Source organism: Centruroides vittatus, unplaced genomic scaffold, assembly GCF_030686945.1.
Source record: "Centruroides vittatus isolate TY-2023 unplaced genomic scaffold, ASM3068694v2 contig_878, whole genome shotgun sequence".
Classification (NCBI taxonomy): domain Eukaryota; kingdom Metazoa; phylum Arthropoda; class Arachnida; order Scorpiones; family Buthidae; genus Centruroides; species Centruroides vittatus.
Window position 1 is genome coordinate 256,975 of NW_027122570.1, and position 27,897 is coordinate 284,871.

The 27,897-nt window shown below is 32.8% G+C and overlaps 1 protein-coding gene across 13 annotated transcripts in view; it reads left to right on the top strand.

Annotated features, from left to right (window-relative positions):
* LOC136983196 (coiled-coil domain-containing protein 112-like) overlaps window positions 1-27,897 on the top strand; it is a 372,297-nt gene that overhangs the window by 17,459 nt on the left and 326,941 nt on the right. For 12 of the 13 annotated variants that reach the window (XM_067279874.1, XM_067279881.1, XM_067279880.1 and 9 more), the window contains 6 exons: window positions 4,662-4,737; window positions 7,417-7,597; window positions 12,202-12,285; window positions 15,367-15,519; window positions 19,293-19,406; window positions 21,577-21,672. In XM_067279874.1, coding sequence (XP_067135975.1) covers window positions 4,662-4,737; window positions 7,417-7,597; window positions 12,202-12,285; window positions 15,367-15,519; window positions 19,293-19,406; window positions 21,577-21,672 — 704 coding nt within the window. The remainder of the gene's footprint in view (window positions 1-4,661; window positions 4,738-7,416; window positions 7,598-12,201; window positions 12,286-15,366; window positions 15,520-19,292; window positions 19,407-21,576; window positions 21,673-27,897) is intronic. The other variant, XM_067279877.1, reaches the window with a different exon arrangement.

Sequence of the window (27,897 nt, forward strand, 5' to 3'; positions counted from 1 at the left end):
ATGGCCAGAATTCACATTAGATGCAAATCCCTAACTCAAACTGCTTTCTCACTGGCATGACTAAGATGAGTTTCTGACTCAACTTATCCCTCAGACTGCTCAAGATCTCTCTCAGAGGAGCTTTCTTACTAGGATTACTGAAAAGAGTCTCTGACTCAATTTATCTCCTTGATCAATGAGATCTCTCACCCTCTCTCTGGCCCAAAAACTCTGCAATCTTTTTCTTCTTCCCGTTTATTCCAATGCAACCCCTGACTATCAGACAAACCAATCCAAATCCTGAACAGACAACAGTGGATCAAAGAATTACTGTCCTGTGGTCAAAAGTGCTAGCTACTGCCATCATTCTCTACTTTATTGTTGATAATTTGTTTTAGTTAATTTTGATTATTTTAATTTTCTTTGTTTCTTTTCTGTGTAATATCTATGTCTGGTAAATAAAGTGTTTGTCTGAACTTTGTTTTTTTCCCCCCCCCATGACAATATACAGAGTAATCATAATTAAGGTACTCCATTCAATGCTTGTCTAGAGAAATATTTAGCAGTCCAAATGCAACCAAATTTGATATGGTGATATTTCAGGATGCATGGAAGACATTTCTTTAAAAAGAACTAAATTACTATTAATATTCATCACTATGGCACTTTTGGCACTGTAAGCAACAAGCATTTTATTTGTACAAAACACTTATGATATACAAAGATACTGCTCAATGTGGTTTCTATTCTGAAGTGTTAAAACCAGAAGGCAATGAGGACAACATAGTTGATCTTCTGTGCTTCTGACATGCAATTTTCATACTGACTTTCAAGGCTGCCAAATTTACAGAAAGTCATCAATAAACAACTTTTTAAATATCCCCTCAACCAAAAATTACATAGATTAAGATCTGGAGAACAAGGTAATCAATCAGGTGGTAGGAAAAGTGTGACTACTTGCTTTGTTATTGGTAAAATGTCATTGTAGAAACTGCTGTACACAGTGTCTAATATGTGAAGGTGCTCTATCTTATATGAAAGTAATTGATATTATGGAGCTGGCACCGCCAGAGGGCATGCAAGACAGACAGCCCTGACTAATGTATAAAGGTGGAGATCGCCCAGTCCAGGAAGGACCCCAAATAAAGTATTCAGAGTAAGTGTCTGTATTCCTGTCTCATGGGGGGTTCCAAGTGTGTCACGAAGGGTGTATAAACACCAAGTAAGCCACTTAAAACAATTGAATCCAAGTATTGTCTCTGTGGCAGTTGGGATATAACAAAAGTGTTAAACATCTCTTGGTATCTGATGTGTCAAAGAGCATGTTACAGGCCTGTTGGGACTAACTTCTTTGAAGAAAAGTGGTTCAAGAATAAACAAAGTTGTGAATAGTGGCACATTATCCTATGAGCAAAAATGGCAATTGCTTGAGGCCCCACCAACAAGGGGCCCCAAATCAATTTTTTATAAGAAAATATTTTCCCTAAAAAATTTCCTCAAAGAAAAATGTCTGAAATCGTCACAGTACATGGTCCTAATTCAAATTGCCATAGGCCCTATGAAGCTATAACATGCCACTAGTTGTGAATCCACACCAGACTGTAACTTCAGATGAGTGCAGTAAATCTGCTGGAAAACACAAGTATTCTCTGTGGCCCTTATGTAAAGTTATGGGTGTTTACTGTTTCATTAATGTGAAAATACACCTCATCACTCCACAGGATCTTCCATGATAGATCCATTTCCATTTCCATTCTTATGAGTAAGGTTAATGCAAAGATCAGTTGGATTTTACCATTGATGACAAGTAATTGCTGATTTAGCTGATCTTATAGTGATAACAATACATCAATTTTCTAAGTATTTTTGACACTGTGCCATAGGATACACCCAACCCAGTAACAGCTATGGTAAGATCTTTAATGACTTGTGAAATTTTAGGTTTATGCCCTTGACTAGGTTGAAATCCTATGCATCCAGTTTCTCAAATTGAGTGATCATTCTCCTAAGAATATGTGGAATTAATAGTCCTAGGCATTTTCTTATGGCAGTGAAATTCCTGAAATGCAGCTGCAGCATTGCCATTATTTTCATGGAACAGGCTTTACACAAGGCATATTCTTGCAAGGTGATGGACATAGTAATTGATAAGAATGACATTGACAGTTGTGGCCTATTTTATACCCAGAATTTGGCTGCAACACATGTGCTGATACAAAAGAAACTGTTTTTCATTGCTTGTTGCACCAATGTGCCATAGTGATGATTTTTAGAACTAATGTTTTTTATGGAAATGTCTTCTTGCATATTCTATAATGTCACTCTACCAGATTTTAGTTGCATTTAGATTGCTAAATATCTCTCCAGATTTGAATAGGAGTATTTTAACTATGATTACTGGATATTTCATTTATTATAATACTTAAATTGAGTATAATAATGATGTGATATTTTATTGTGTAGAAACTACTCTTCTTTATCATTTATCATTATCATGCTTTCATATTTATAAATTACAGAGTAACTTAAAATATTTAAAAAATAATAATTTTATTTATTTAACTATTGTATTTATAAAATTTTAAAAATTATCTGAGTGCCATTTAGCGAATGAGTTCTCTCTCTCAAGTATCTTTTAGGATAATAGACAATGTTCTTCCATCTTCCTCTCAGTTCCTTACATCAAATTTTGGTATTACTTTTGACTTTTATTGTGGGTGTGCCTCAATTTAAGCATACTAATGAGCAAAATTATATAGATTATGACAAAACAAGATTTTATTTATAAACAATGTTACAATACATATAGGATAGTGGACATAGAAGATAGTGCAATGACACAAAAATTCTACATATACATATAACAGATATAAAAGATAGTGCAGTGATATGCCATTCCTTTCACCTTATAGGCTAATTTAAAACTAACAGAACCTAACTTAGAATATTAAGGAAAGAGAACAAGAGATATTAATTAAATAGGGTGAACATAATGTTAAAAGTTCAGAGTACTCAAAGCTTTATCATGTTATATTGTTGCATCTTGAGACTTGTAGCTTCACTCCTTTGTTATTCAATGACACTGCAGTTTTCAGTCTAACCAGGCTGATACACTTGTAGATTAATGATCTTAACTGGTTTTACACTTTTACACAAAAACTTCCTAGAGGGAAATGGATTACATTTCTTGTTACTAAAACTGTCCTTGCAATCTCACCCACTGTCTGTAAGTTGCCAACTTGGTGGAGATTGGGGACTCAAAATCCTATTTCTTGGACACAGTGTAAGAAGCTGACTTTTAGGGGAAATCAGTTAATTTCATGTCAGAGATGATCTAGGGTCCTTTCATATGTAGGTGGTGGCAGAGGAGACAAAAACAACAAATGTCTAACAAAAACCATTTAATTTAACATAAAATAACTTACACTATGAACAAAATAGTTTGCTTTAAAACAATCAGCTGTTCCACAACAACACCGTGAAAGGTTTTTAGACTGTCTCTCTGAATCAGCTGTTCAGACGTCCTGGACGTTGATATTGTTTTCTTGATTGTCAATCAAAGGTCACCACGGGGCAGTGACATTGACAAGTTCATAAGGCAGGTGGGGAGACTCTGTTGGTTGGCGTCAGCAACATGGTTTGAGTCTGTAGTGGCACAGGTTACAGGTTGGCACAATAGATGAGAAATTGCTTTTTGCACGTTGATACAGAGCGTCTTGGTAAATTGGAACGTTAACTAACCGAGTGCAATGACTTACTGGGTGCAAGGTGTCTTTGATTGTTGGAGATTATATCAATCTCTGTTTTTTCTTTCGTCCATTCTGATTAGTCATTCTCCCTCAATCATGCTTTCCAAGTGGCTGGTCCTCATTACTAAGTGTAACAGGACTCCCATCTGAAGTGCGAGAAAGGTCAAAATTGAAGCTGAATTCAATCTTTCACTGATCATAGGACAACATTCCTTCTCCGATTTATGGTTTCTGGGTTGCAGTTTGATATAAACAAAAGGTGTTGGACTACAACCATTTTTTTCCTGCCTTTTTAAACAATTAAATTTTTTTCTCTAAATTAACCGTTTTTTGCAAATTTTGTGACAGTTCAGACCTGTCCAGGAGTCACATGTCTCTCACTTCCTTCTCCAGGTTGAACTCATGAAAACCATCCTTTTCTTTCTAGTTCCTTCCTTTTTATACCCTTTAGCCCCTTAACAATCAAATATGATGTATGATAACAGCTATTGTAAACATGTGCCTCTCAAATCAGTCTGAAAAGCACAAAAAAAGGGGGGAGAGATAAAAAAAATGCAGATATGACAGGAAATAAACTGTACTAATTAGTGTATTAACTAATTGCACATACAAACATAGATACCACAGTATTTCATTTCTACAAAGACAGAAGTGATGGATATTGTGGGAATTAACTAATATCTAATCTAGTCAATCTGAAGAACTGATATTTTGTTGATAGTTTAATTTGCTAATTTTCTTAAAGATTATACTTTTTGATACTGATTAAAATTTTGGCTAAATATTATAATTTCAAAAGTTAAAACAAAAAATGTATAATTCTGATCTCTCATTTGTATATTTGCCTATATTAAATTATTGATTAGTAATAGTTTATATAATTTTTAAAACAATATTAAAAATAAGTTTCACTTAGATCTTTTAAACTTTCAGCAGCAAAGAATAAAGCATCTTTAATTTCAAAAATAAAACTGAATATTGATTTGTTAAAACTTCAAGAAAAAAATATGTAAGTTATTAAACTTCTTATAAAATTGGATACAGTTCAGTTAATCATATTGTATATTATAATCATAATTAATATACAAAAACATAGAACTAATTTGTGTAAAACTAATTTTAGCAAAAATTTTAACAGTAGGTTCAGTAAACATACCATTTTGAATGGGACAGTATGGTTTCTTTTCTCTGCCCCAGCTGTCTGATGTTTTAGTAAAATTTAACTTTTTACCTGTTTTTGAAAACAAAAAAACTTATTCCTCTAGTTTGTATATTAAACACAACTATCACTCTTAGGTACTGGAAGTTATAATATGTCTTTTTAAAACCTTTCTATTTCCAGTAAAACAAAAATATTAACTTGTTCAAACAAATGTTTTTGTATCTCTATCGAGAACTGCTTCAGGTTCATTAATGTTCTAAAATTGGAATGCACAGTTTAAAAATTAACTGCCAATCAATACAGGCATTTGAATTATTTGATGTAAATTAATTTGGCTATTTATGCTCCTCCCCATTATAGGCTTTCACTGATTGCATATTAATACTCTAGCCCATAATTCCACGAGTAAGATGTCACATCTGTTGTTGTTGTCCCTGGCATGCATATTGCCATGCATACAATATGGCGTTGCTGTCTTTATAATTTATGCAGTTTCCTGCTTTGCTGGTCTTGTATATTTCCAATTTTTCCAATTCCCTTATATGGTCAGTGGCTTTGCAACGATTGCATATTTATAAGGTCAGCGGCTGTTAGGTCAGCATGTCAATATGCATGCCAGGTGACGAACAACAACAGATGTGACATCTTACTCATGGAATTATGGGCTAGAGTATTAATATGCAATCAGTGAAAGCCTATAATGGGGAGGAGCATAAATAGCCAAATTAATTTACATCAAATAATTCAAATGCCTGTATTGATTGGCAGTTAATTTTTAAACTCTGCGCATTCCAATTTTAGAACATTAATGAACCTGAAGCAGTTCTCAATAGAGATACAAAAACGTTTGTTTGAACAAGTTAATATTTTTGTTTTACTGGAAATAGAAAGATTTTAAAAAGACATATTAAACACATTTATATATTGAATTTTGAACTTGTGATTTATTAGTACCAATATTTAGCACATTGTGACAGTTTATTTTCTCATCACCTGTTACCCCTGTTGCAATAGATATGATTAGTTGAATATTCAGAAAAGGGCTGTGTGAATGAAACCATTCTGATACCTTCTGTACATCTGTTTCATTTCAGTGTACGTCAGATTCCCTTGAATCAACATGTTGTTCTCCACTATCAAAAGGAAGTTCACAAAACCTCTCAAGTCCCTGTGAAATATTGCTTGCAGTCAGTAGTTCAACAACAAGTTTACTTAAGACACTCTCTTTGGTACTTCTTCCATGTATGAAGCCTCCTTGTATTTTTACTGATTTCATGAGTAATTGTTATATTACCATATCGCTCAATGTTCCAAAGAAAAATTTATCTGACTGTCTAATTGTGAAAAAATTGTTGGTAAACTTTTTAAAAGCTTCATTTTCCATTGAACTTTCTAACTTTTCCATGTTTTGAATATATAAACATGTAGATTATAAAGATGATGTTCTGGAGCATGAAAATAAAGAAGCATATTTTTTACTGAAGTTAAAGGCACCTCCCAATGTCCCATTCTTTCCACCCTTATAAATTCTTTAACAATCATTATCATTTCAAAATATAGTATCCATAATTTTGTAGTTGGGCTTCTAATTTCCAATTCAGAGCTGGATTAGTAGTGTACTTTCAGGTTGGGACTCCTGCTAAATCTGCTAATACATATCCCACTGAACTGACCCCCTCCAGAAAAATCAATCATTCCAAGCAGAAGACCAAATCACATTTGTCTTTCAGACAACTTCGTTAGGCCTATTTGAAACCAGAAATTGTTCTTTTCATTTTCCAAATCTCAATGTGAAAATTGAACCTAGATATATTGGGATCAAGTAAAATAAAGATCATGCTGAATTTCTTCAGAAACTTTAGCTTGTATCAAAAAATTGATAAAGGCCATTTTTGTAAAGAAGTTTATATATAACCTTCATTGCCATAAAATCAATAGTAACGGAGATATTAAGGAAAAACCAATTTTAAGCATCTTTTTAGCACTGTAAAACATTAAGCATACAGTAGAATGCTGGGGACTTTTGACATTTTATTTAGTATGACTAAATAAACTAATATACAAAAATTCAGCTTGCTTAAAATTTTTCTGCAGAAAAAACCTAAAGTGAGTGTATTCAGACGAATTAAAGCAAAAATCATAAAAAAAAATTGTGATGATTTCCTAATAATATTTGCATTTGTTTTCCTTTTTTATTTTTGACCCTCTGTTGTTTTTTCATGCCCATTGTGGGTTTGACTAGGCTCACAATGGAGTAACTGGGTAGTGAGGGATGGAGTCTGACATATCTGGGACAGACCACTCCCTGAAAAATTCTTACTGTTCAATCCAGGTGATCAAAAAAGATCACCTGGATTGAACCCTAAGAATTTCTGGTTCCTCCTGAGTGTTAGGTCTATATATTAATAGATTTAGCTGTTCAATCATTATTTTCAGATTAACAATAAAATTATATTAAAATACATATTATGTCTATATTAAAATACTTAATAATAATAATTTTTAATAGTTAAATTTATCTGTTAGAATAAATAGACTTAATAATGAAGAAAAGTTGTTATACAAAGAATTATTAGATTTGGATAAAAAATTTGATTCCTGGAAAATAAATAGTAATATCAGAAAAAGTAACAAAGTGATAAATTATAAAGTTTCATTTTTTAATAATAAACTTACAGATTTTCCACTAGAACTTACAGAATTTGAGGTAAATATAATTTTTCATTATATGAAAATTAATTAATGATAATATACATGATAGATTTGTTCAATTGTTTATTGCATAATGTTATGCTTTAAATACCTAAAATTAAGTTTTCAAATATAAAGAAATAATATCAGGATAGATGATGATTGCATCTAAGCATTGCATTATCTATATTTTATATTACTAGCTGCATCATATTTTATAAGTTTCCATGATTAATGGTTTTATATTAATTTTGTATTAATATGATGTAGTTACATTATTTATTATTATATAATAAATTATCCTGAAGTAATATAGATAAAGTCATATATAACTTAAAGCATTTTTATATTATTAAAGTGTCATGTATCATTTAAATTTCTGAGCAAAGATTAATTTTTTTTATAAACAATATTACTATTGTGAGACCGCGGATTTTAGCGGGAAAATTTGTGTAAATGAAAGAAAACTTTCATTTTTTTGTTCAAGAATTTTGTAAACAATCACCGATAGAAAAAACTCCTCGCGGAGAAACGGAGCAGAGGTCTCCAGTAACTACCAACAGTTAGGTGAGAAAGTTGACACTTAGCTGTCAAGAATTTGCAAGTCATCGTCAACAACCGACAGCTTCCCACACTAACACTATAAAAGCTCGCGTCACCGGAAACTTAGGGCGCTCGCATAGGAAGTTATTATTGTACTTGTGTCCGTCTCCATGCCAGGAATGAAGTTCCGTCGGAGAAGACCTACAGCAACTCTTCCACATTGTCGGCGACCGCCATTCGTTGAATTAAATCGTCTAATCTCACACCAAGAGATATTTTCTTAAGACCTTTGTAAACTCTCCCGCAACGGCAATAGGCTTAGCTCATAGTCACCTGTTTGTTTAGAACTTATTGAGCTTTATATCTACTTGCATATAACCGCATAGTACCGTAGAATAGTTTGTAATCGCCTTGTATGTTATATGTTATCCTAGTTATTCAATAAATGTTTTATTTGTTAACCTGTCTACTGTCAATCCAAGACGCTTGTCGTCTTACCGACGCACCTCCCCACTCACTTTTCTGCCCTCGTAGCCATCCGAAACGACAACGAGATCAGGTTTTGCCAACCCATGCAGTGTAAGTGGTCAGCGAGGATAAACTCCTGACCCTCTGCTTATCTCACACTATTAACATCAAGAACTTGGCTAAAATGTCTATTACAAGCAGAAAATGGCAAAAAAAATCTTTTACTATAATTAATAACTTTTGACTTGCACACAGATCAAGACATTTTCTGAATTGTTAAAACCACAAACTGAAGATCAATTTATAATTTGATATGAACTTGTGTTTGATATATTTATGGTAATTTAAATTATCCATAAAGTCTGCCAACTCAAACTTTGAAAAATTATTGCAGGCAAATGAGTGACAACATGGTGTCACAATTTTGTATGCCAGCTGGTTTCAACAGGAGGGTGCTACATGCCTCATTGCTACAGAGATGATAATGGCAATGCTATGGGAGTTTTTGGAGACTAATTTTCCAAAATTTGTGGCAAAAAAGATCTTCAGACATTTGACACCCCATGACTTTTTCATATGGAGATTCTTGAAGGACAGAGCATACAGAAATCTACATACTGTAGAGCAGTGTTTTTCAACCTGGGGACCATGGTGATATTAAAGGGGGATTGTGAGACAATAATGAAATCATTTTATGAGAAAAAATCATTTATTATAAACATATAAACATTTTACTTACAATAAGTACACATGTAAAGAAAAGAAATTAATGTGATGGTTGCATTTGTTTTTCATTTAAAATTTTCTCCATGCGTGGATCTATGTTAGAAACACACAAAGCAAATTGTTTTTGAGTGATAAAAGACAATTCCTGTATTTAGTTTTTAGCGCAACTATAGACAAAATAAAAAATATAAAAAACCCTTTTCACAGAGATAAGACGTGGCGAAAGGGATTAATATTTTCAATGCCTCTGTGACTAAATTTCCATATTCATGTCAACGAGCAAGCTAAAACGTATTTAAATCTTCAGATGTAAATTGCAGTTGTAGCGTTTTGTCGGTAGACATTTCGATGAGCTGGTCATGAATCTCAACTGGTAACTTAGCAGCAGCACGTCATCTGAGTTTTTAGCTCATGCAAATACATCTTCATGCAATCCAAACTGTGGTGAATAATAGTGTCTTGTTCATTCAAATTTTTCTAAATATAATCCGAAGTGAGTGGGAACATATCCAAATTTTTGTTTTGAAGGCGAATAATCCAGATTTGAAGCTTCTTAATGAATGCATGAACTTTGTCTGTCATTAATAAAATGTTTTTATCATGTCTTTGTAAATTCACATTCAAGTCGTTTAAATGCGAAAATACATCAGCTAAGTAAGCCAACAACAACATACACTCATTATTCTGTAAAAACAATGAGATTGGCATTTGTTTATCCTGGAAAAATATTAATTCATCTCACAATTCCAATTCCTGGGTTAACACTTTCCCTCGCGATAACTATCTAACTTCTGTATGGAAAAGAAGAGATTTTTAATTTTTGCCCATTTCATTGCATAGTTTAGCAAACAGCCTGTTCTGTAACAGTCATCTTTTAATAAAATTAACCAACTTTACAGCTTCACAAAGAATTTGATTGAGATTTTCCAGCATATTTTTTGTGACAAGAGCATGTCTGTGAAGGAAGCAGTGCATCCATTCCGCCCTTGGTATAAGACAATCTCTTAATATTTTCATTAATCCTTTCATTAATTTGTTCTTTCCTGTTATCACCTTTGCACCATCACTACATACTGCAATATATTTTGTCCAATCTCTGTTAGTGTAGTTTCTCGTAGCTTCATAAAAAACATCAAAAATACATTGTCCTGTTGCATGACCCTGTACTTTTTTTGCAAAACAACATATTTTCTTTGGTTGATGTGTCCCTATCTCATTCATACCTCACAAAACATAAGAACTGAGACATGTTTGCTACATCTGTTGATTCATCTAATTGAATACTAAAAAATTCACTCAAACTCACTTGCTGAATTATCTGATCGCGAACATCGGCAGCCATGTCATCAATTCGCCTTGATATTGTGTAATTAGAAAGTGGAATGTTTTTCAATTTTTTTGCTTCTTCCACACCTATTAAAACACTGACCATATCAATTTCAGCAGGCAATATGAGGTTTTCGGTAATTGTATGGGGTTTGGACATCTTAGCTATTCTTAATGCTATGAGATAAGATGCGTCAAGTACACTTTTATCAGTATGGCTTAACTTACAAATAGAAGTTTGTTGATTTCTCAAGGTATGTAATTTTCTTTTGAGAAATTCCAAGGGTTTGTTTTTATGGGCCGGATGTTTAGTTTCCAAGTGTCAAACTAATTTTGATGGCTTCATGCTTTCATCGGAGAGAACTTGAGAGCAAACAACGCACTGTGGCTTTCCATCCAATGAGGTGAAACCATAATTTAAATAACTGTCATTTTACAACCTTGTCTTTTTACCAACCGATTCACTGGATGGTGAAAAGAGTGAATTTTTTACCATCCAGTTTTGGATTTTATGTCCAAAAAAAAATGTAGTATCACCATTGTGGCTCACTTCGTTTTTTCACAAATTTATCCATTTTGCGTTAGAAATTAAAAACAATTCAGTTTCATGGTTGATCACACACTAAAATAAAAACACCAGGCGCACACTTCGCATTTGAAACTCAACTGAAGTGTGCAATCGCCAGCGCCTCTTTTATACTAGTGACAGCACGACTTGTTCAAATGCATCTGTATGCATGTTCAAACATGCTCTCACAGTGAGTATTATAGGAGGAGATCAAATTACAAAGAGCATGTACACATCAAGTTGGAACTTGTAAATTGCTCATGTATGTACACGTCATACGTGCATGTTCATACCCATCACTATAAACGCAATGACATAAAATAATAGGAATAGTTGTATTACATTTTTTACTGTCGGTATTTTCTTAACGTATAAAATTAGTACAATGTGATTATATAATATTTTAAAAAATTATACATTTGTAATTACACTCAAAATTCAATTAGTAATAGTAAGGCTTACTGTTATTATTCCTTTGGGTGGGGGGTTGCGAAATATTAATTTTATTTATATTTACTATTTGGGGGTCACAGAGCTAAGAAGGTTGAGAATCGCTGCAGTAGAGGAACTGAAACATAACATTACAGAAACAATTTGGTTAATCACACCTGAAAGGCTGCTGTATGTGTGGGTGCAGCAGCCTTTTAGGTTTGATTAACTATTAGCATACTATTATTAATTTGTTTTTTATTATTATAATATTTAAAGAGTTAAATATTTTATATTTTTGAAGATCAGAATTTGACAGGAAGATAGGAAAAAAGATTTTTGATCCTTAAAATTAAAAATCTTAGGAATTCTAATTTTTTTCTAAAATTCAAAAATGTTAATAGATAAATAATTATAGCATAAATACAGAATATAAAAAAATAAATGAAATATTTTATTTATTTTTATAAAGTTAATTTATTGATTCTTCTTGCAGATTGCTTCATATTATAAACTATAAATAATTATGATATTTTTAAAAATGTTATTTTATATCTTAGGAATTTATTACATGCTCTGGACCAACAGGTGGATGGGAAGAGTATGATCATAAACTTTTCTTGAAGTATAGAAATAAATCTCAGGTTGGAATCAATATAATAAAATTTTTATTAATAAAATTATAATTGTAGAATGTTTTGGTACAAATGACTCCATATCAGATAAAATACAAAACCCAAAAGCAAGGGCTTCATAAGTTAGAGGAGTCATAAAAGTATTATGTATTAGACATTTTTAGATTTATTCTTAAGCTTGTAAGAAATTGTGATATAATTGGTTAGATTTGTAGAACAGTGTAGTGCTTTGCAGCTATTTTATATATATATATATATATGTTTGTTTGTTTGTTTTATTTTATATTTTTGTTTTTCATTTATGTTCTTTCGTGTGTATGTTTTTGTACGGGTCCTTTTCATTTCCTTCCGTGATACCACCAATTACCTGCTGCCTGGGCTTTCGTTGTGGTGATTGGCCCGTCGTGGGGTCACGTGGGGCGGAGTGACGTCGGCTAGCAGGAAGTTATAAAAACACGTGTAACCCATGTACGGAGAGTTTTTTATTTTTGTCCTTTGACTGCCTCTTGAGGACTTTTGTTGGTTGGCAACCTGAAGACATGGCGGGCTGTTAGAAGAAGAAAGTGGAGGTAAATCGACGAATGCAGGATAGGTGAATTACGGTGCTGAAAGGGAATCGACTTCCATCGAAGGAATTACACGAAATGAATAAGGGATTACCATCTAACAACGAGGAGGACTAACTGTAGTATCACTGTTGTCAATGATTTTTGTATTACAAGAGAAAGTTTGTATATTTAGTCGTAATAATTGTCGGGAAAAATAAGGCCTCGCGTAGAGAGAAGGAAACTTAGGAGGGTGATAATCAGACAGTATTAAGATTGTAATGCGATCAGATTCGTGTATCAATAATTAATTGTTTTTCGTCTCCGATAAACTTTTGTTTGTTCAATTACACAATTCCACCGACTATTCATTTCCACTTTTTTGGGTGTTATTCCCTTTCTTTCAAACTTGCAGACCCTGTGCTTGCGGAGTTCACAACAGCTACATAAATAAATATCGCACAACTTTGAAGGTGTGCATTAGGAAAAGAGGAGTGTAAAGGGATGTCACTGTGAATAATGTATCCCTAAGAAGTTATCACTAGTGCCACAAATCTGTTATTATGTAATAAAAAAAAATCGTTATTTGATAATACAATAGACATTATATTTATTAATAACTTAACTCATTGTATTCTAACACATAACATGCCATATTTATCTTTGTGTCTCTATCTCATGCATGTAAGCTACCAAGCTTAAAATAAAATAAAGTTTCTACAGAGTTCTTTGTTTAATTTTTAACATACAATTAAAGAAAGTATTGTCTTCATGAATTAAGCTCTTTTCTTCCTCCCATTCCTCTTTCCTTTTCTTTTCTTGTTTTCTGCTATTCTATTTTGCCTTACTAATGGAGAGTGCAGTGTGTGTTTTTTCCTGGATGATAACCAGGAATGGGTACCAAATCATGGAGTTGAGTGAAGGGTTAATGAGCATACATAATTTGCCTCTTTTTGTGTGTACAGTTTATAATGTTTCTCTCAGCTTTGTCGTACTACTTATGGCATAATATACAAGTTTCCAGCAAGTTTTCAGAAGAAAAGAAAAAATTTCCAAACTGAGAAAAAAATTCCTAGAGGAAATTCAAAAGAATATGAGCACAGAAAGCAAATGAAAATATGCTAGTATGTTGTCCTCTGAAATAAAGTTTTGGGTAATTTTATAGGAGAATTTGGACAGGTTAAGTATTGACAACATTCTGATTCTCATCTCTCTCTCTCTCTCTATTATAAATTTTTGCGTGCACACAGCATAATACATTTACAGACTGGTTTAACCAGTCTGTAACTGTATTATGCTGTATGTTATGTTATGTTATGTTCAATCACAGTTGTAAAAGTGGGCAACATTATGATGATAATTGCAATTTAAAATTGAATTTTGCAACTGGTACAAATTTATTATAGGTGCGCCAAAGAAAGGACCTGCCTTGGATGCTAAACACTTTAGGTATGCCCCTGATCTCTTTGATACTCTTCTAAGTGATATGGTTTCCTCCAATAGCTAAATCATTTGAATAGTGCCTGACAGAAAAATTTTAAAATTATTCTGAAACATTAAAATAATATTCTGGAGTAGACTTAAACCATAACTATACTGAAATATATTTTTTGATTTTGTGAATTAAGGTAATATAATAATTTTAGTAATTTGTGTATTTTGGATTATTTTTTATAATTTATTTTTAACAGTAAATTTTTACAAAAGTTAAAGTTTACTATACTTCACTCTTAGAACCTATAACCGGTGTGATATAAAAACAAAGGATGCAGATCACCACAAATGTTTTTGAACTGCTGGGATTTCTTTTTCAGGCATGAGACTGAATTACTGATGGGACAGAACAAACCGTTAAAGGAAATTCAAGAAATAATAATAAGGTGTTAGATGAGACAGGTGTGTGTTCGTCTAGTTGACCTAACATGAACTTAAAGGTCGGAGTCCATCAATGTCTGCCATGCTGTCGACAGAACCATTCAAATGGTTCAAATTCACTTGAGGCCATTCAAGTCTACAAATTGTCCCTCAATGAGAACTGCATCAATTTTATGGATGAGTTGGTTCTGTCAACAGCATGGCAGATGTTGATGGACTCTGACCTTTAAGTTTATGTTAGGTCAACTAGATGAACACACACCCGTCTCATCTAACACCTTATTATTGTTTCTCGAATTTCCTTTAACGGTTTGCTCTGTCCCATCAGTAATTCAGTCTCACACCTGAAGAACTCCCATCAGTTCGAAAACGTTTGTGGTGATCTGCATCCTTTGTTTTTATATCACACCAGTTATAGGTTCTAAGAGTGCAGTATTTTACACATCCCGGTGTTTTGCAGTGTAGTGTAGTATAAAGTTTACTACTTAATAATTCATAATACTTCAATATTTTAAGTAAAATTGAAAATAGTAATAAAACAATATCAGTATCATTTTTAAACTTAGAATGTAAATTTAAGAATATTTCAGTAAAATTTAATTATATAGAATGTATTTTTTAAATTAAACAATTTACATGATTTCTTTAATACATATTATTTATTTTATAGACACAGGATATATTTTTAAAGCAGTTATCTAAACATATTATTGGAAAATCATATGAAAATATTGAAGAACATGAAAAGTGGTATAAAGAATATCTTGAAAAGAAACAGAAAAAACAGATGGCAATTTTAAACTGGAAAATTGAGAAAGAAAAAGTATGTTTTTTCTATTGCGGAAAGGTATTACATTGTAATATATTTTACAGTTTTTACTTGTAGAAATTTAAGATGATCAAAAAATTGCTGTGTATGTTTTTATTTCATATTATCAACTGAAAGAAATTAGAAAAAAATTTTAAAAAATCTAACAGTTTTTGCACAATAAATGTTTGTAATCAGGGGAAGACTTTATTTACATTTTAATAGTATAAAACATTCACAGTTAAAAATTGAAATTATGATGCTTTGTTTAATTTATATTATTTTACTTTATAATACGCTAATATATTTTTATAAATTTTAGCAGTTAAATTCAGAATGTTGTTCTTCCAGTAGTTGTCTTTGTTTTCTCATTTCAACAAACATCAACAGCATTCTTTCTCTAATTTATACAAACTAATTGTATAAAAATACAAAACAACAATTTATTTTGCAAATTATGTACAGTTCTCAATTCATCACTAAATAAAAAAAATTCTCCAATCACAGAAATTGGATAAAATGTCATATCATAAATAAAAACACATTTAGATTTTTAGCATAAATTTAACCTTTACTGCTTATATTTTTGACCTAATTTATAGATTGTCATCAGGCACAAATAGAACAAAATATTAAATATTTTACTCCAGGGAAATTGGTAGATTTACAAAACCTATCCTTGTGTCCAGCCAGCTCTTAACTATTCTGAGTTGAAAGTGTTATAGTTATTGGAGATATTTAAAGAAACATCATGTTGGAATCAACAATCAAAATTATTGTCTAATGTTATATCACATTGTTACATACTATGAATTGTGTTGCGATGTTTTGTAAATGTTCTTCTGTTATGTAATAAAAGGTTTGTGGTGCTTTTGACCCTTCGGGGAGCCATTAGAGACTGTGACCTCGTTTCACTCTCCCCTTTCCAGCACTGACCTTCCGTGAGTCAAGACAGTGTAATCTTTGTGCATTCTTTGTTTCTTTGTTATATAACCAGTTACGCCAGTCTAACTAGTTTTTACTAATTTCCAACAAGCAACATCAAGTCCAACACATCATTCAGAAGATATACATGTATTGATGCCAAGATGCTGAAAGAATATCTGAAGCATGAAAAGTGTTATATGAAATTCTGTGACCTGTCAATGCAGATTTTTGCTGTACAGCCATATGCATTTATTCACTGTTGATTTTCTGTTTATTCTTCCATGGATTTGTGTACATTTAGCTATGTTATTATCTATAAGTTCAGGAGTATCTGCTGTATTTAATATTGTAATTCAAGTTTATCTTTATTTGTTCATGTTTTAGTAGTTATTGATATTTTTGTGAGTTTTAGTTTTAAAGTTTACACTTTCAGTCTTCCAATCTGTTGTCCATTGAGCATTTTTGGGATCAGATGCGATGCTAGTTTTGGCCATATATCAATATGGATCTGATGGAAATGTGGTACAGTAGAATCTTATTTGAATGGATTGCAGAACAACAGATTTCTCAGAATAATGAATTTTTTCCTCCAATCTCACCAAATAAATGTAATTTTATCTCCTTTCAGCAGATCCGTAACTCAGAATAATGGATTTTTTTTCTAGCCTTATCTATTGTAAACTTTGTTTTTTCAACATATAGTTAATATTTAGTGTTTCTGGGAATTTATAGAGTTTGATGATGCACTTGTTACATATAGGATATGTACAATTGAAGTATTGTATGAATAGAGTCAGCAGGCTGATACATTTGAACATTCTGATGCTGGTCCAAGTGTTGTGTTGATATTTAACGAGGCCATCGAGTCTTTCCAAGCTGTGAAGACTCTCCTTATGTGCTGTATATGATATTGCTAATATTAAACTATTCAATAGGCAGAAAAATGAATCAAAACAAACCAAGATTTAACAAATCATGGAGTTGAGTGAAGGGTTAGTGAGCATACATAATTTACCTCTTTTTGTGTGTACAGTTTATAATGTTTCTCTCAGCTTTGTTGTACTACTAATGGCATAATATACAATTCTGTAACATACATATTTCTATAGAATGAGTGAAAGAGACTGAATAATTTCAATTACAGGTGTTTCTTATATGTATGGGTTAAATAATGGATATTTTCCTGGCTGTTCAGGAAAATATCCATTATTTGCAATATAATGGATTTTTGGAACAACAATTGATTTTTGGCAGCCTGAGTGATCCGTTAGTGAACTAGATTCTACTGTAGTTATAACATTTGTGGAAAATATGTTGCAGGGTAGTATGCAATGCCTGTATGCCTCCATGCTGCACTATATCACTGCATGAATCCAGGAAAGAGAAAGTCCTACAAGGTATTAAAGGTTCCTTTCAATTGCACAGGAAATTGTTGCTTAGCTATGATACTGTAATCACTTATTACCATTGTCATTACATTTGCAGTAATAAACTTTTATTTGATTCCAATGCCTCCTTCTCAGTGTGTAACTGTTTTGTCAATGAATGTATAATGTGTTATAATATCAACCTGAAATCTCTAATCAATTTCCTAAAACATAACTAATGCATATCTGTATGTATCAAACTGTCATGTTAAGATAGCAATATTTTAGTTGTTTTATATCAGAATATCAATTACTGTGGGGTTGTTATCAAATAGTTACTTTCTACACACATGTACTGGTACAGTCTGCTTACTATATTATAAACATTACATTTGTTGATACTCAGCATGGTTTTCAAAACCGACCTTTGTATGTGATCTTGACAATTTATTAATGTATGTGTTTCTTGCAGATGTTTCTTGCATAATGTTCAAAAGAAGATTTTAGTATGGGTATTATTGGTTTAATCAGTTTAGAAGGTTCCTAATGTTCTGTTGAAAGATTGTAATGATTTTTTGGAACATAAATGTAAGCTTTTATTAAAAAACATTGTATTCAGAGATACATACATGTTATGAAGTTTGTGTGTTAAAAATCAAAAGATATTCTACCTGGAAAATTGGGAGACATTCTGCAGAGTATGCCTGTATAATAATAATGACATATTTACAAAAGTAAATTTTTAAAGTTTTAAATTGCAAAATTGTAAGGGAATTGTAATTGTTACAACCAAACAACCATTAACCAAAACAACCATTTGAATTTTGAGAGATTGTAAATGTTTATCAATAATAATATGCATAATAGAACCTTTTAATATTATTTAGTAAGACAATTATATTCTTGACTATTCTCAAGAATCTTGAGAACATCAAAAAATTCACAAATACAAACTACTTACATAGACATAATCAAATAACAAACATAATACACAAAAAGCTTTTACATTAACACAAATTAAAATAGATACAGAAGTTATAAGCACTAAATATAACATTTTATCATAAATTTGCAGTTTTCTATGATTTTCAGAATTATGGATTATAGAGACTAAAGATTTGTTAACTTTAATAAACATCTGTTATTATTTATCAATGGTAACTCTCATATAAATAATATAAGGATTTAAGCATAATGGTAGCTCTTTTGAATTACATCAACACATTTTAAAAAATAATAACTAGATGAATTTGTTAATGTACTACAGTACTACAACTTCAACAGATTAATAAACCTTATGAGATTCTACTATTACTTTATTTTACTAAAATAATCAATGTTTATTACAATTTATTCTTTTATAAATGTTTAATGTTTTTAAAATATATTATCTGAGTTAAAAATTAATTGACTTAAAATGTTAGACTTATGAATAATAATAATGATTATTATGTATTAAATTAAATTAATCATTCGTCTTATTTTTGTTTAAAGGAACAAACACAAAAGTTTATATATGAAAAAGAAAAAAAATTAGTAGGGATGAAAAATAATTTAAATGATGAAATGATAAGAGCCAAGAAGTTAAAAGCTATTGCACTTTGGAAGGTAATATTTATTTTTAATATTTCATTTTATACTCACAACACAACTGAAAAAAAAAATACACATTTAAAGCAATAAACACAAATTGTCCAAATACTTAAATTCATTTGGAGTTATATATTGGACACACATGGACCAATAGATCAACTTCAAAAGAAAACATGAAGAACATTAATTAAAAATAATGAACACTATCCTAAATTCTTCATAGAATTGTGGATTCTTCCACATAAAGAGGGAGGATGAGGCATTTCAAATGTAGTAAATCTTCACAACACTAAATGTGACAGTTTTTCTATAAAAATAAGAAGCATCACAATTACACAAAGCTGTAACTCTTTCAGATAAAAGCACTATTTCATTAAATCTATACTAAACTTATATATACAATGAAGAGCAATTGAATTAGGGATAGCTGGAGTTATAAAAATTTTGAGTTGTGCATAAGCGTGAAAGTGATTTGAGGATGAAGTAAGCAGCAGTTTGACAAGATAAGGAGTGCTGCTAACAGTATCAGTAATAGTCAGAAGCAAAATGGGTGAGAGTAAAGATTAAGTGCATTTGATTGTGGACAAATCGTCGGGGGCCCGACAAATGGGTCACTCCATTTCGGAAGTAGTGGAAACACTGGTAATTTCATACACCACTGTGTCGAGGTACATTGATTCTGGTAAAACCATCGCTGCCAGGGTCAACTGCTGCGGACAACAGTGTGTGGATGAGTGAGGTTTGTAACAGAGGATAGACAGGCTACAGTGCAACGGATCATCTGTCGATTTAACACTGGTGCACAGCATGGTGTAAGCTGCCACACCATACAAAACCATCTCCTCTCACTGGGGTACAGGAGTCATCGTCCTATGAGAGACCCCCTGCTGACTGCACAAAACAGAGTGCAATGATTAGCATGGGCACAGGAACATCGCCAATGGACCGTCGAGATGTGGAAAAATGTTGACTGGAGTGATGAGTCAAGATTCACTTTGGTACATGCCGATAACAGAGTACGTGTACGCTGTAAACCACATGAAATGATGGATCCTTCCTGCCAGCAGGGAACTCTTCAAGCTGGCGGAGGTGGCATTCCTGTGTGGGGACTGTTCACATGGACTGAAATGGGAACCCCTGGTATGTGTGACAGCATTGCTGACAGGTGAATGTTACCAGGATGTCCTTGACAACCATCTGCTCCGTTTGTTCATTCCCGACAGCCCACTACAGAGATTGTCATTCAACAAGACAATGCACCATGCCATTGTTCCCAAATTGTATCGGAATGGTTGGATGAACATTCCACAGACCTGCACATGCTTTCCTGGCCATTACGGTCATCTGACCTCAATCCAATCAAGCACATTTGGGATGCAATTGAGAGAGATGTTCGAGGCTCCGACCACCTTCCATCTAATTTTCGTGATTTGTGGGAAATTATTCAGGTCTCGTGGATATGTATGGCTTCCCATTGCTTCCAGTGTCTGGTGGAGTCCATGCCAAGACAAATCGCAGCCATCATCAAGGCGAAAGGTGGTGCTACACGCTACTAGACAGGTATCCCTAATTCAATTGCTCTTCAGTGTATATATAACATAATACATAAAAGACACAGACACCATCAATCAGTCTTGGATCCAGAAGGAGTTTCATGGTAAGCATTCTAATTATCTCAGCCAGGATCATTTGACAGGGATTATCAAAGTGCTATCTGGCTCAGGGATGCCTCTTCAGAGAGACAGAGGGGCTCCTGATTACTAAGGCCAGATATGTGCATGTTAAAATACTGAAAATATGCATTATGCATGTTAAAAGCACCTGTAATATGCACCTAAATTTGTAGATTTAAATTCATACATACATTACTTCTGTCTGTGAGCAAATCTTACTAATGTCTACTATGTCTTGCTTTTTAGGTGGGATGGGATAAATGTGATAATAGTTGACATGGGATTTGAAAATTATGTCTCAAAACATGTATTAGAATAATTTTCTGTGTACAATGTACACAATCAAGTCAATTACAAATAAAATTACTTGCTCAATAAAATTTTGTAACTTTCTCTAATGTCTGATCAATCATTATTGAATTTATTTATATATATATATATATATACAATTGTTTACAAGACATTTCAAGATGACTGGATTAATCTGGTCTGGAATTTTTTATTATATGTAGTTAAGGAAGGAAGAACAACAAAAAAATAATGAAAAGAATCAAAAACAGTTAGCACTTCAAGAAAATAAATTAAAAGAAAAAAAGAAAAGGGAACAAGTAAGTTTTGAAATATTTTATTTTTTTAATTTGTCAAAACAAATTAGATTTCATTTAATCAATGAAGTATTGTGGGGATTCATGACGAGGTGTACTGGTTTCCGTGAACAGACCAACACAAAATAATAATCGAAACACATTACTTTTAACAAAGGTACGATTTTATTCTCGCCAGAAAGAACACAAACAGGTTCTTTATGGATCCCAACTTTACAAAGTAAATCCTTTTACAGGCGTTTTGTCTTTAAGTTTAATGAAGGGACATGTTCAGAATGGAATCTGACAAATTATACGCGTACAGACCTTAAAACTAAAACTTATCTTACTTATAACTAATAGGAAGGAACAAGGGTAGATATATAGAGATAGAAATAGATGAAGAATGAAATACTTTGGTGGGATACCGCTCTTGAGCCCTTCTTGATTTTGTAGATTTCCTGTGTTCTTGGTGAATCTCTCACTCTCCCGTCGTATTTTTTTCTTTTCTTCTGCTGCTAATTTATACAGCCCGTTTGAGATCGCTTCTTTTTCACACCTTCTCTCTCTGCCGTCCAGTCCAAAAGTGATTCTCTTTCTTCCTTCGAGACCGTCGGGGTCTTACTCTTCTATTGTTCTATTCGTTGTCTATTTCTTCGAAACGGTAATCCCACCCAAAGGGTAAAAAGGAGTGGTGGGGAAAGTTTTAGAGGATAGATAAGACTCAGAAACAAAGAAATTGCTAAAACTAACTTATATTTCATATAAAAAAATATAAAATACGCGAATAATATGGCCAACGGCCACAGTATTACCATGAAAAGTGAATAAAATTTTTATAGAAGTCAGATAAATTCTATAATTACTTCTAAATAACATTTTATTTAAAAAAAGTTATTTAGAATATTTAGGAAAAACATTCAGTAATGTATTTTTGAAAATATTCATGTTAGACAGAAATTTGAAATACAGGGTATTTATTTTAAAAATTCCAAAAGAGTGTTTAATATTACTTTTTCATGTTTATTGAAAATTAAAATAAATACTGCTCTGTCTATAATCTTTTTTCATCTTGAAGCTGCAGTATTTATTAGAGTGCACTTACTTTTAGAGGATAACTACTACACCAGTGCCCAAAATTAAGGACTGATGACATTTGTATATGAATAGAGAGAACTGTAAATGAATGCAGACAAATATGCAAAAACTGGGGCTGTATTCTGGTCATCATCTCTCGTCTTTGAGAGACAGTGTCTGTCACAAGTTGGTTGCTGATTGGCTGAACATTTGTTTATGTCTCAAGAGATCGTCTCTTCTAAAATGTGATTCTGGATGACTTTTTTTCTCAGAGATTCTCTCATCTTCCAACTGGTCTTTCCATCTGTTACTTTGATTTTGTTATATCCAATATGGATGACTGAATGATAATCATGATATACAATGATATTACTGAATGTTCTCTATTTTGGAAAAGAGTATTTTGAAATAGAGATAATGCTTTTGATCTGATCTTTTAGCCTAAAGCAGCCACTTTACATTTTACATGGGAATGCCACTGACTCCATCTTTTTTTAATGATTCTATGTCAATTACTGATCTATTGAATATGCTGTTAATCTTATCCATTACTTCCAGACAACTATCTCTAAGAATTTTTTGGAATATTACCATCTAATTTCTTTTTTTACTAAGTATGCATGCTTTTCTAATTAACTTAGGTAATTATAATTTCTGTTTGTTAAGAGAAAACTTTACCTGAAACATTTTAACATTACAATCCATAAATATTTTATAAATACATATTCTTGTCAAAACTACATGCTTTTCTTACCATGTGATCTATAATTTTGTACTCTGTATTCTTTTGAGAATATAGAGTACAAAATTTTACAATTTCATTGGTTAAAACTCTGTACTCTGTTTTATGTGTAGATAACCTGATTATGTATAATCAACCTAACAGAATCGTGATGTCAACAACAAAGATGAGATTGTGATAAGTGGAATGTAAAAGACAAATGATATGAACAATCCACGAGGAACAAAAATATTTATTTACAGAATTATTTTATTAACAAGTTACTGATGCCCGTCACAGAGACGAATTCTCACGGATATATATAGTCTCTGCTCTCGTTCAGAATTTTACAAATTAGGTTATACACGATACGATTGTAATTAACTACTTATAACTATACTTACAACTAAACTTAACCTATCACTATAACTAATAGAAATAGAAAGATGAAGAAAGTAATAGAAGGTGCTACCGGTAGTTAGACGAAAGGGGTCCTGATCTGGGAGGTCAATTACGGTGGATGTCCAATCCATTAGCATCGGGTTTTATACTATGCGGTGGATACTCGATATGCACCAAGGTGTTTCTTGAGACTTCACAGGAACGAATCTCTCAATTAGTTCTCGATTCTGTCCCACATTTTCTATCTGGGCTCTATCTGTTGATCGTCATTTCACGCACGTACCCCAAGGAGTCTCTCTCGACCTTCCTTCTCGGTGTCCGGTCCAAAATTGTCCGTTATTCTTATCCCTCTGACTCACTGTTTATTCGGGCAGGACCCCCTCCTGTCCCTTTTGTAAAAACCACCAATCAGGACCCACGAGAAAAGCCGTTCCTGTCAGGTGACGGGAAGGGTTAAGAGCGGAAGAGAGAAGGATTAAGGAAAGAAGAAAGGGTTCTAATTCTATACACAGTATTTACAAACAACAAAATGGCGGACAGCCACAAGATCATTACAAGTGACCAGAATCACCTCTGTCTCTGAAAAATGAATTTTGTCTCTTCTTTTGATATCATTCATTTCTGAATAAAGAGACAAGAGATAAATGACCAGAATATGGCCCCTGTATTACTCGACATCTAACATAGAGTAAATCAAAACACCTTGTAGGATTTTACAAATCAAAACAATAAAAGTAAATCTTTGATTTAAAAGATGCATATAGTAGTTGGACATAGTTGGATGGAAAGTGCTTACTAATACCCAGGCAGATTGACCTGTTAGTGTGGAATAGGTCCATCCCAAACTGTAATGCATACTCACAATGTCATGGCAGGCTCATCACAGAGTGGCTCAGTGATTTTTTTTCTAGTTATTACTGTCAAATTCCAAATGAGAAGACGACTGATTGGTAACACTAACAATTATTTTATTCAGACACACATACAGAGTAACGACTGGAGACAAAAGAAAGAGAGCTTCGGAGAGCCCGCCAATTCTTTTTATACAGAGCTCGTGCGCCCTCTGGTGGCTCGAGCTTTATAATCCTTAACACCACCCCTCAATTTCAAAAGGTTTACATTATGAAATTGCATTAGTTACACAGTCTGATGTCTTGAATATGCCCAGATGTTTTCTAAGACAGATGAATCTCTTTGAACACAATGGTTTAGTAAAAGTATCTGCTATGTTATCACTTGAGGGAACATAGCCTAAACTCAAAAGATTTTTGGCTACTAGGTCTTTAATGAAGTGTGCCCTTATATCGATATGTTTTGACCTTTTGCTATTTTCATAGCTTTCAATCATGCTGATGGCACTTTGATTATCCATGTTCATTACTGTTACAATTTTTCTTCCAGGGTTTAATTCTGATAGTATCCCTTGAAGGTTGATAAGTTCAGCGGCAGTTGCTGCAGATGCTAAATATTCTGACTCTGCTGTAGATAGTGCAACAGATTGTTGTTTTTTGGACGACCAGGATATAAGATTATTATTGTAAAAAATTGCATAACCACTTATGCTTTTCCTGTCATTTTTGTCTCCTGCCCAATCTGCATCTGAAAATGCAATCAGCTTTTCATCTGTGCAAACTGAATAGTTTAAGGTTAGGTCTTTTGTTTGTTTGAGATATCTCAGTATTCTTTTTCCTGCCATCCAAAGTGTTCCAGTAGGTTTATCAAGATGTCTACTCAAGTAGGAAACAGCAAACATAATGTCTGGACGAGTAGTGTGTGCTATGTACAATAAGCTTCCCACTAATTCTCTAAATGGAACTCTCAAAGTTTCTTCTGAAAGATCAGCCTGAAATCCATGTTCCATTGGAGTTATAACACCTTTGCATTCCTTCATTTTGAATTTTATTAAGAGTTTTTCGATAATACTTTCTTGTGATAACGATAGTGTATTTTTATGCATAGTGATGTCTATTCCTAGAAAGTTCTTTGGCTCTCCCATTAATTTTGCACTAAATTCTGTTCTTAAGTTGCTTATTAGCTTATCAGCTTCTCCAAATAACAAAATATCATCTACGAAAACAATCAAATGTATACTATTTCCAATATATAAGCAAAAATCATAGTTTGAACGAGTTAGTCCATTTTTGACGGCAAAGTTATTAAAACACTCATTCCAACATCGAGGTGCTTCTCTCAATCCATATAATGCCTTTTTTAATTTTAAAGCTTTGCTGTTTGTTATTAGACCTTTTGGAGGCTTAATGTATACATCAACTTTCAGTTCACTGTTTAAGAATGCAGTTGGCACATCAAGTTGGGTTATCTTCCAGTTTTCATTAATTGCCTTTGATAGGAGTAATCTAACTGTTGATATTCTTACTACTGGTGCATATGAGTTGTTAAATTCTTCTTCCTGATATCCTTTTGCAACGAGACGTGCTTTCTTTGTTCCATCTGATTTTGTTCGAAATACCCACTTGGTTTCTATTGGATCTTTATCTTTTGGGAGTGTTGTTTCAGTCCAGGTACCAAATTTCAGATGAGCTTCCAGTTCCTTTTCTATGGCATCTTTCCATTCTTTTCCTGACTCAACTGCCTCTTCATAGGTTTCTGGATCTTCAGAATATAAGCAGTATGCGATATGCATTTCGTAATCATTATATTTCTGTGGTAATTTTATAGTTCTTTTTCTTATTTCCTTTTCTTGTGTTTCTTGTTCACGTTGATTTATCTTTTCATGATCACTATTAGTTTTGTTGTCCTCTTCTTTGTCTCTTGCACAGAAGTCGTCATCACTTTGAGTTTTGTAGTATATTGGCATAGGAGTTTCATTGAATTTTACATCTCTACCTATTAGGATTTCGTTTTCTTTTGGATCCCAGAGTCTGTATCCTGATCCACTGTATCCTACCATTCTGACTTCCTTGGCACGTGATTCTAACTTTGTAGATTGTGGTAGCTTATATAACCAGGCTTGACAACCGAATACTTTTAGTTTTGATAAATCAACCTTTCCATACCATATTCTTGAAGGAATATTTCCATTGAGTGCTGCTGTAGGGGATCGATTTACCTGATAAGCTGCTGTACGAATTGCCTCTCCCCACAGGTGTTTAGGTAAATCACTGTCTTCAAACATAGTTCTTGCTTTATCCAAGAGTGTCCTGTTCATTCTTTCTGCCAATCCTCCTTGCTGAGGTGTGTAGGCTGTTGTATATTCCATTCTAATTCCTTTGTTTTTGCAGAAGTCTTTCAACATTCTAGAGGAAAATTCACCTCCATTGTCCCATCTAATACGACTTACTCGTTTTTCAAATTGAGCATGTATCTCTCTGACGTAGTTCATTATATTAAGTGCTGCTTCTCCTTTGTTTTTTAAGAGATATACTACAGTAAAATGTGAAAAATCATCTGTTATTGTTTGGAAATATTTTTTGCCATTTATAGTGTTTGGATTTATGGGTCCACATATATCTGTGTGTAACAATTCTCCTATTCTGTGTGATCTGTGTTCAGTCTTTTTGAATGGTAATCTTGTAGCTTTGCCCTTCATGCATGGTCCACAGGGTTGGTTGGGACATGGCAGATTCATTAATTTCAGATCACGGTAGTTTAGGTGGCCTAATCTTCTATGCCATAAGTCATTGGCTTCCGTTTTGAGGCATTGTGTATTATTTCTTATGGTGAACTCTGCAATAAACAAGCTTCCTGTAAGTGGACAGTCCATGTAAAAATCTCTGTGCATTATGACAGCCTTTTTTCTTTCAAAAATAACCCTTTTTCCAGTGTCATTGATTTTCCTTACAGATAACAAGTTGTGGGAAATCTTTGGTACAATAAGAGCAGTCAGAACAATATTTTTATTATTATAAGATAGTTTTATCTTGCCTCTCTTTTGTGCTAGAAGTTTTTCTCCATTTGCTACATTTATGCTTATTGGTTTGGTTAGACTTTCTATATCAGTCATATAGGCAGCCATATTCTCTTGAACTAGGTGTTCTGTTGCTCCTGAATCCAATACAAAATGTATGACACTTTCTTGTCCAATATTT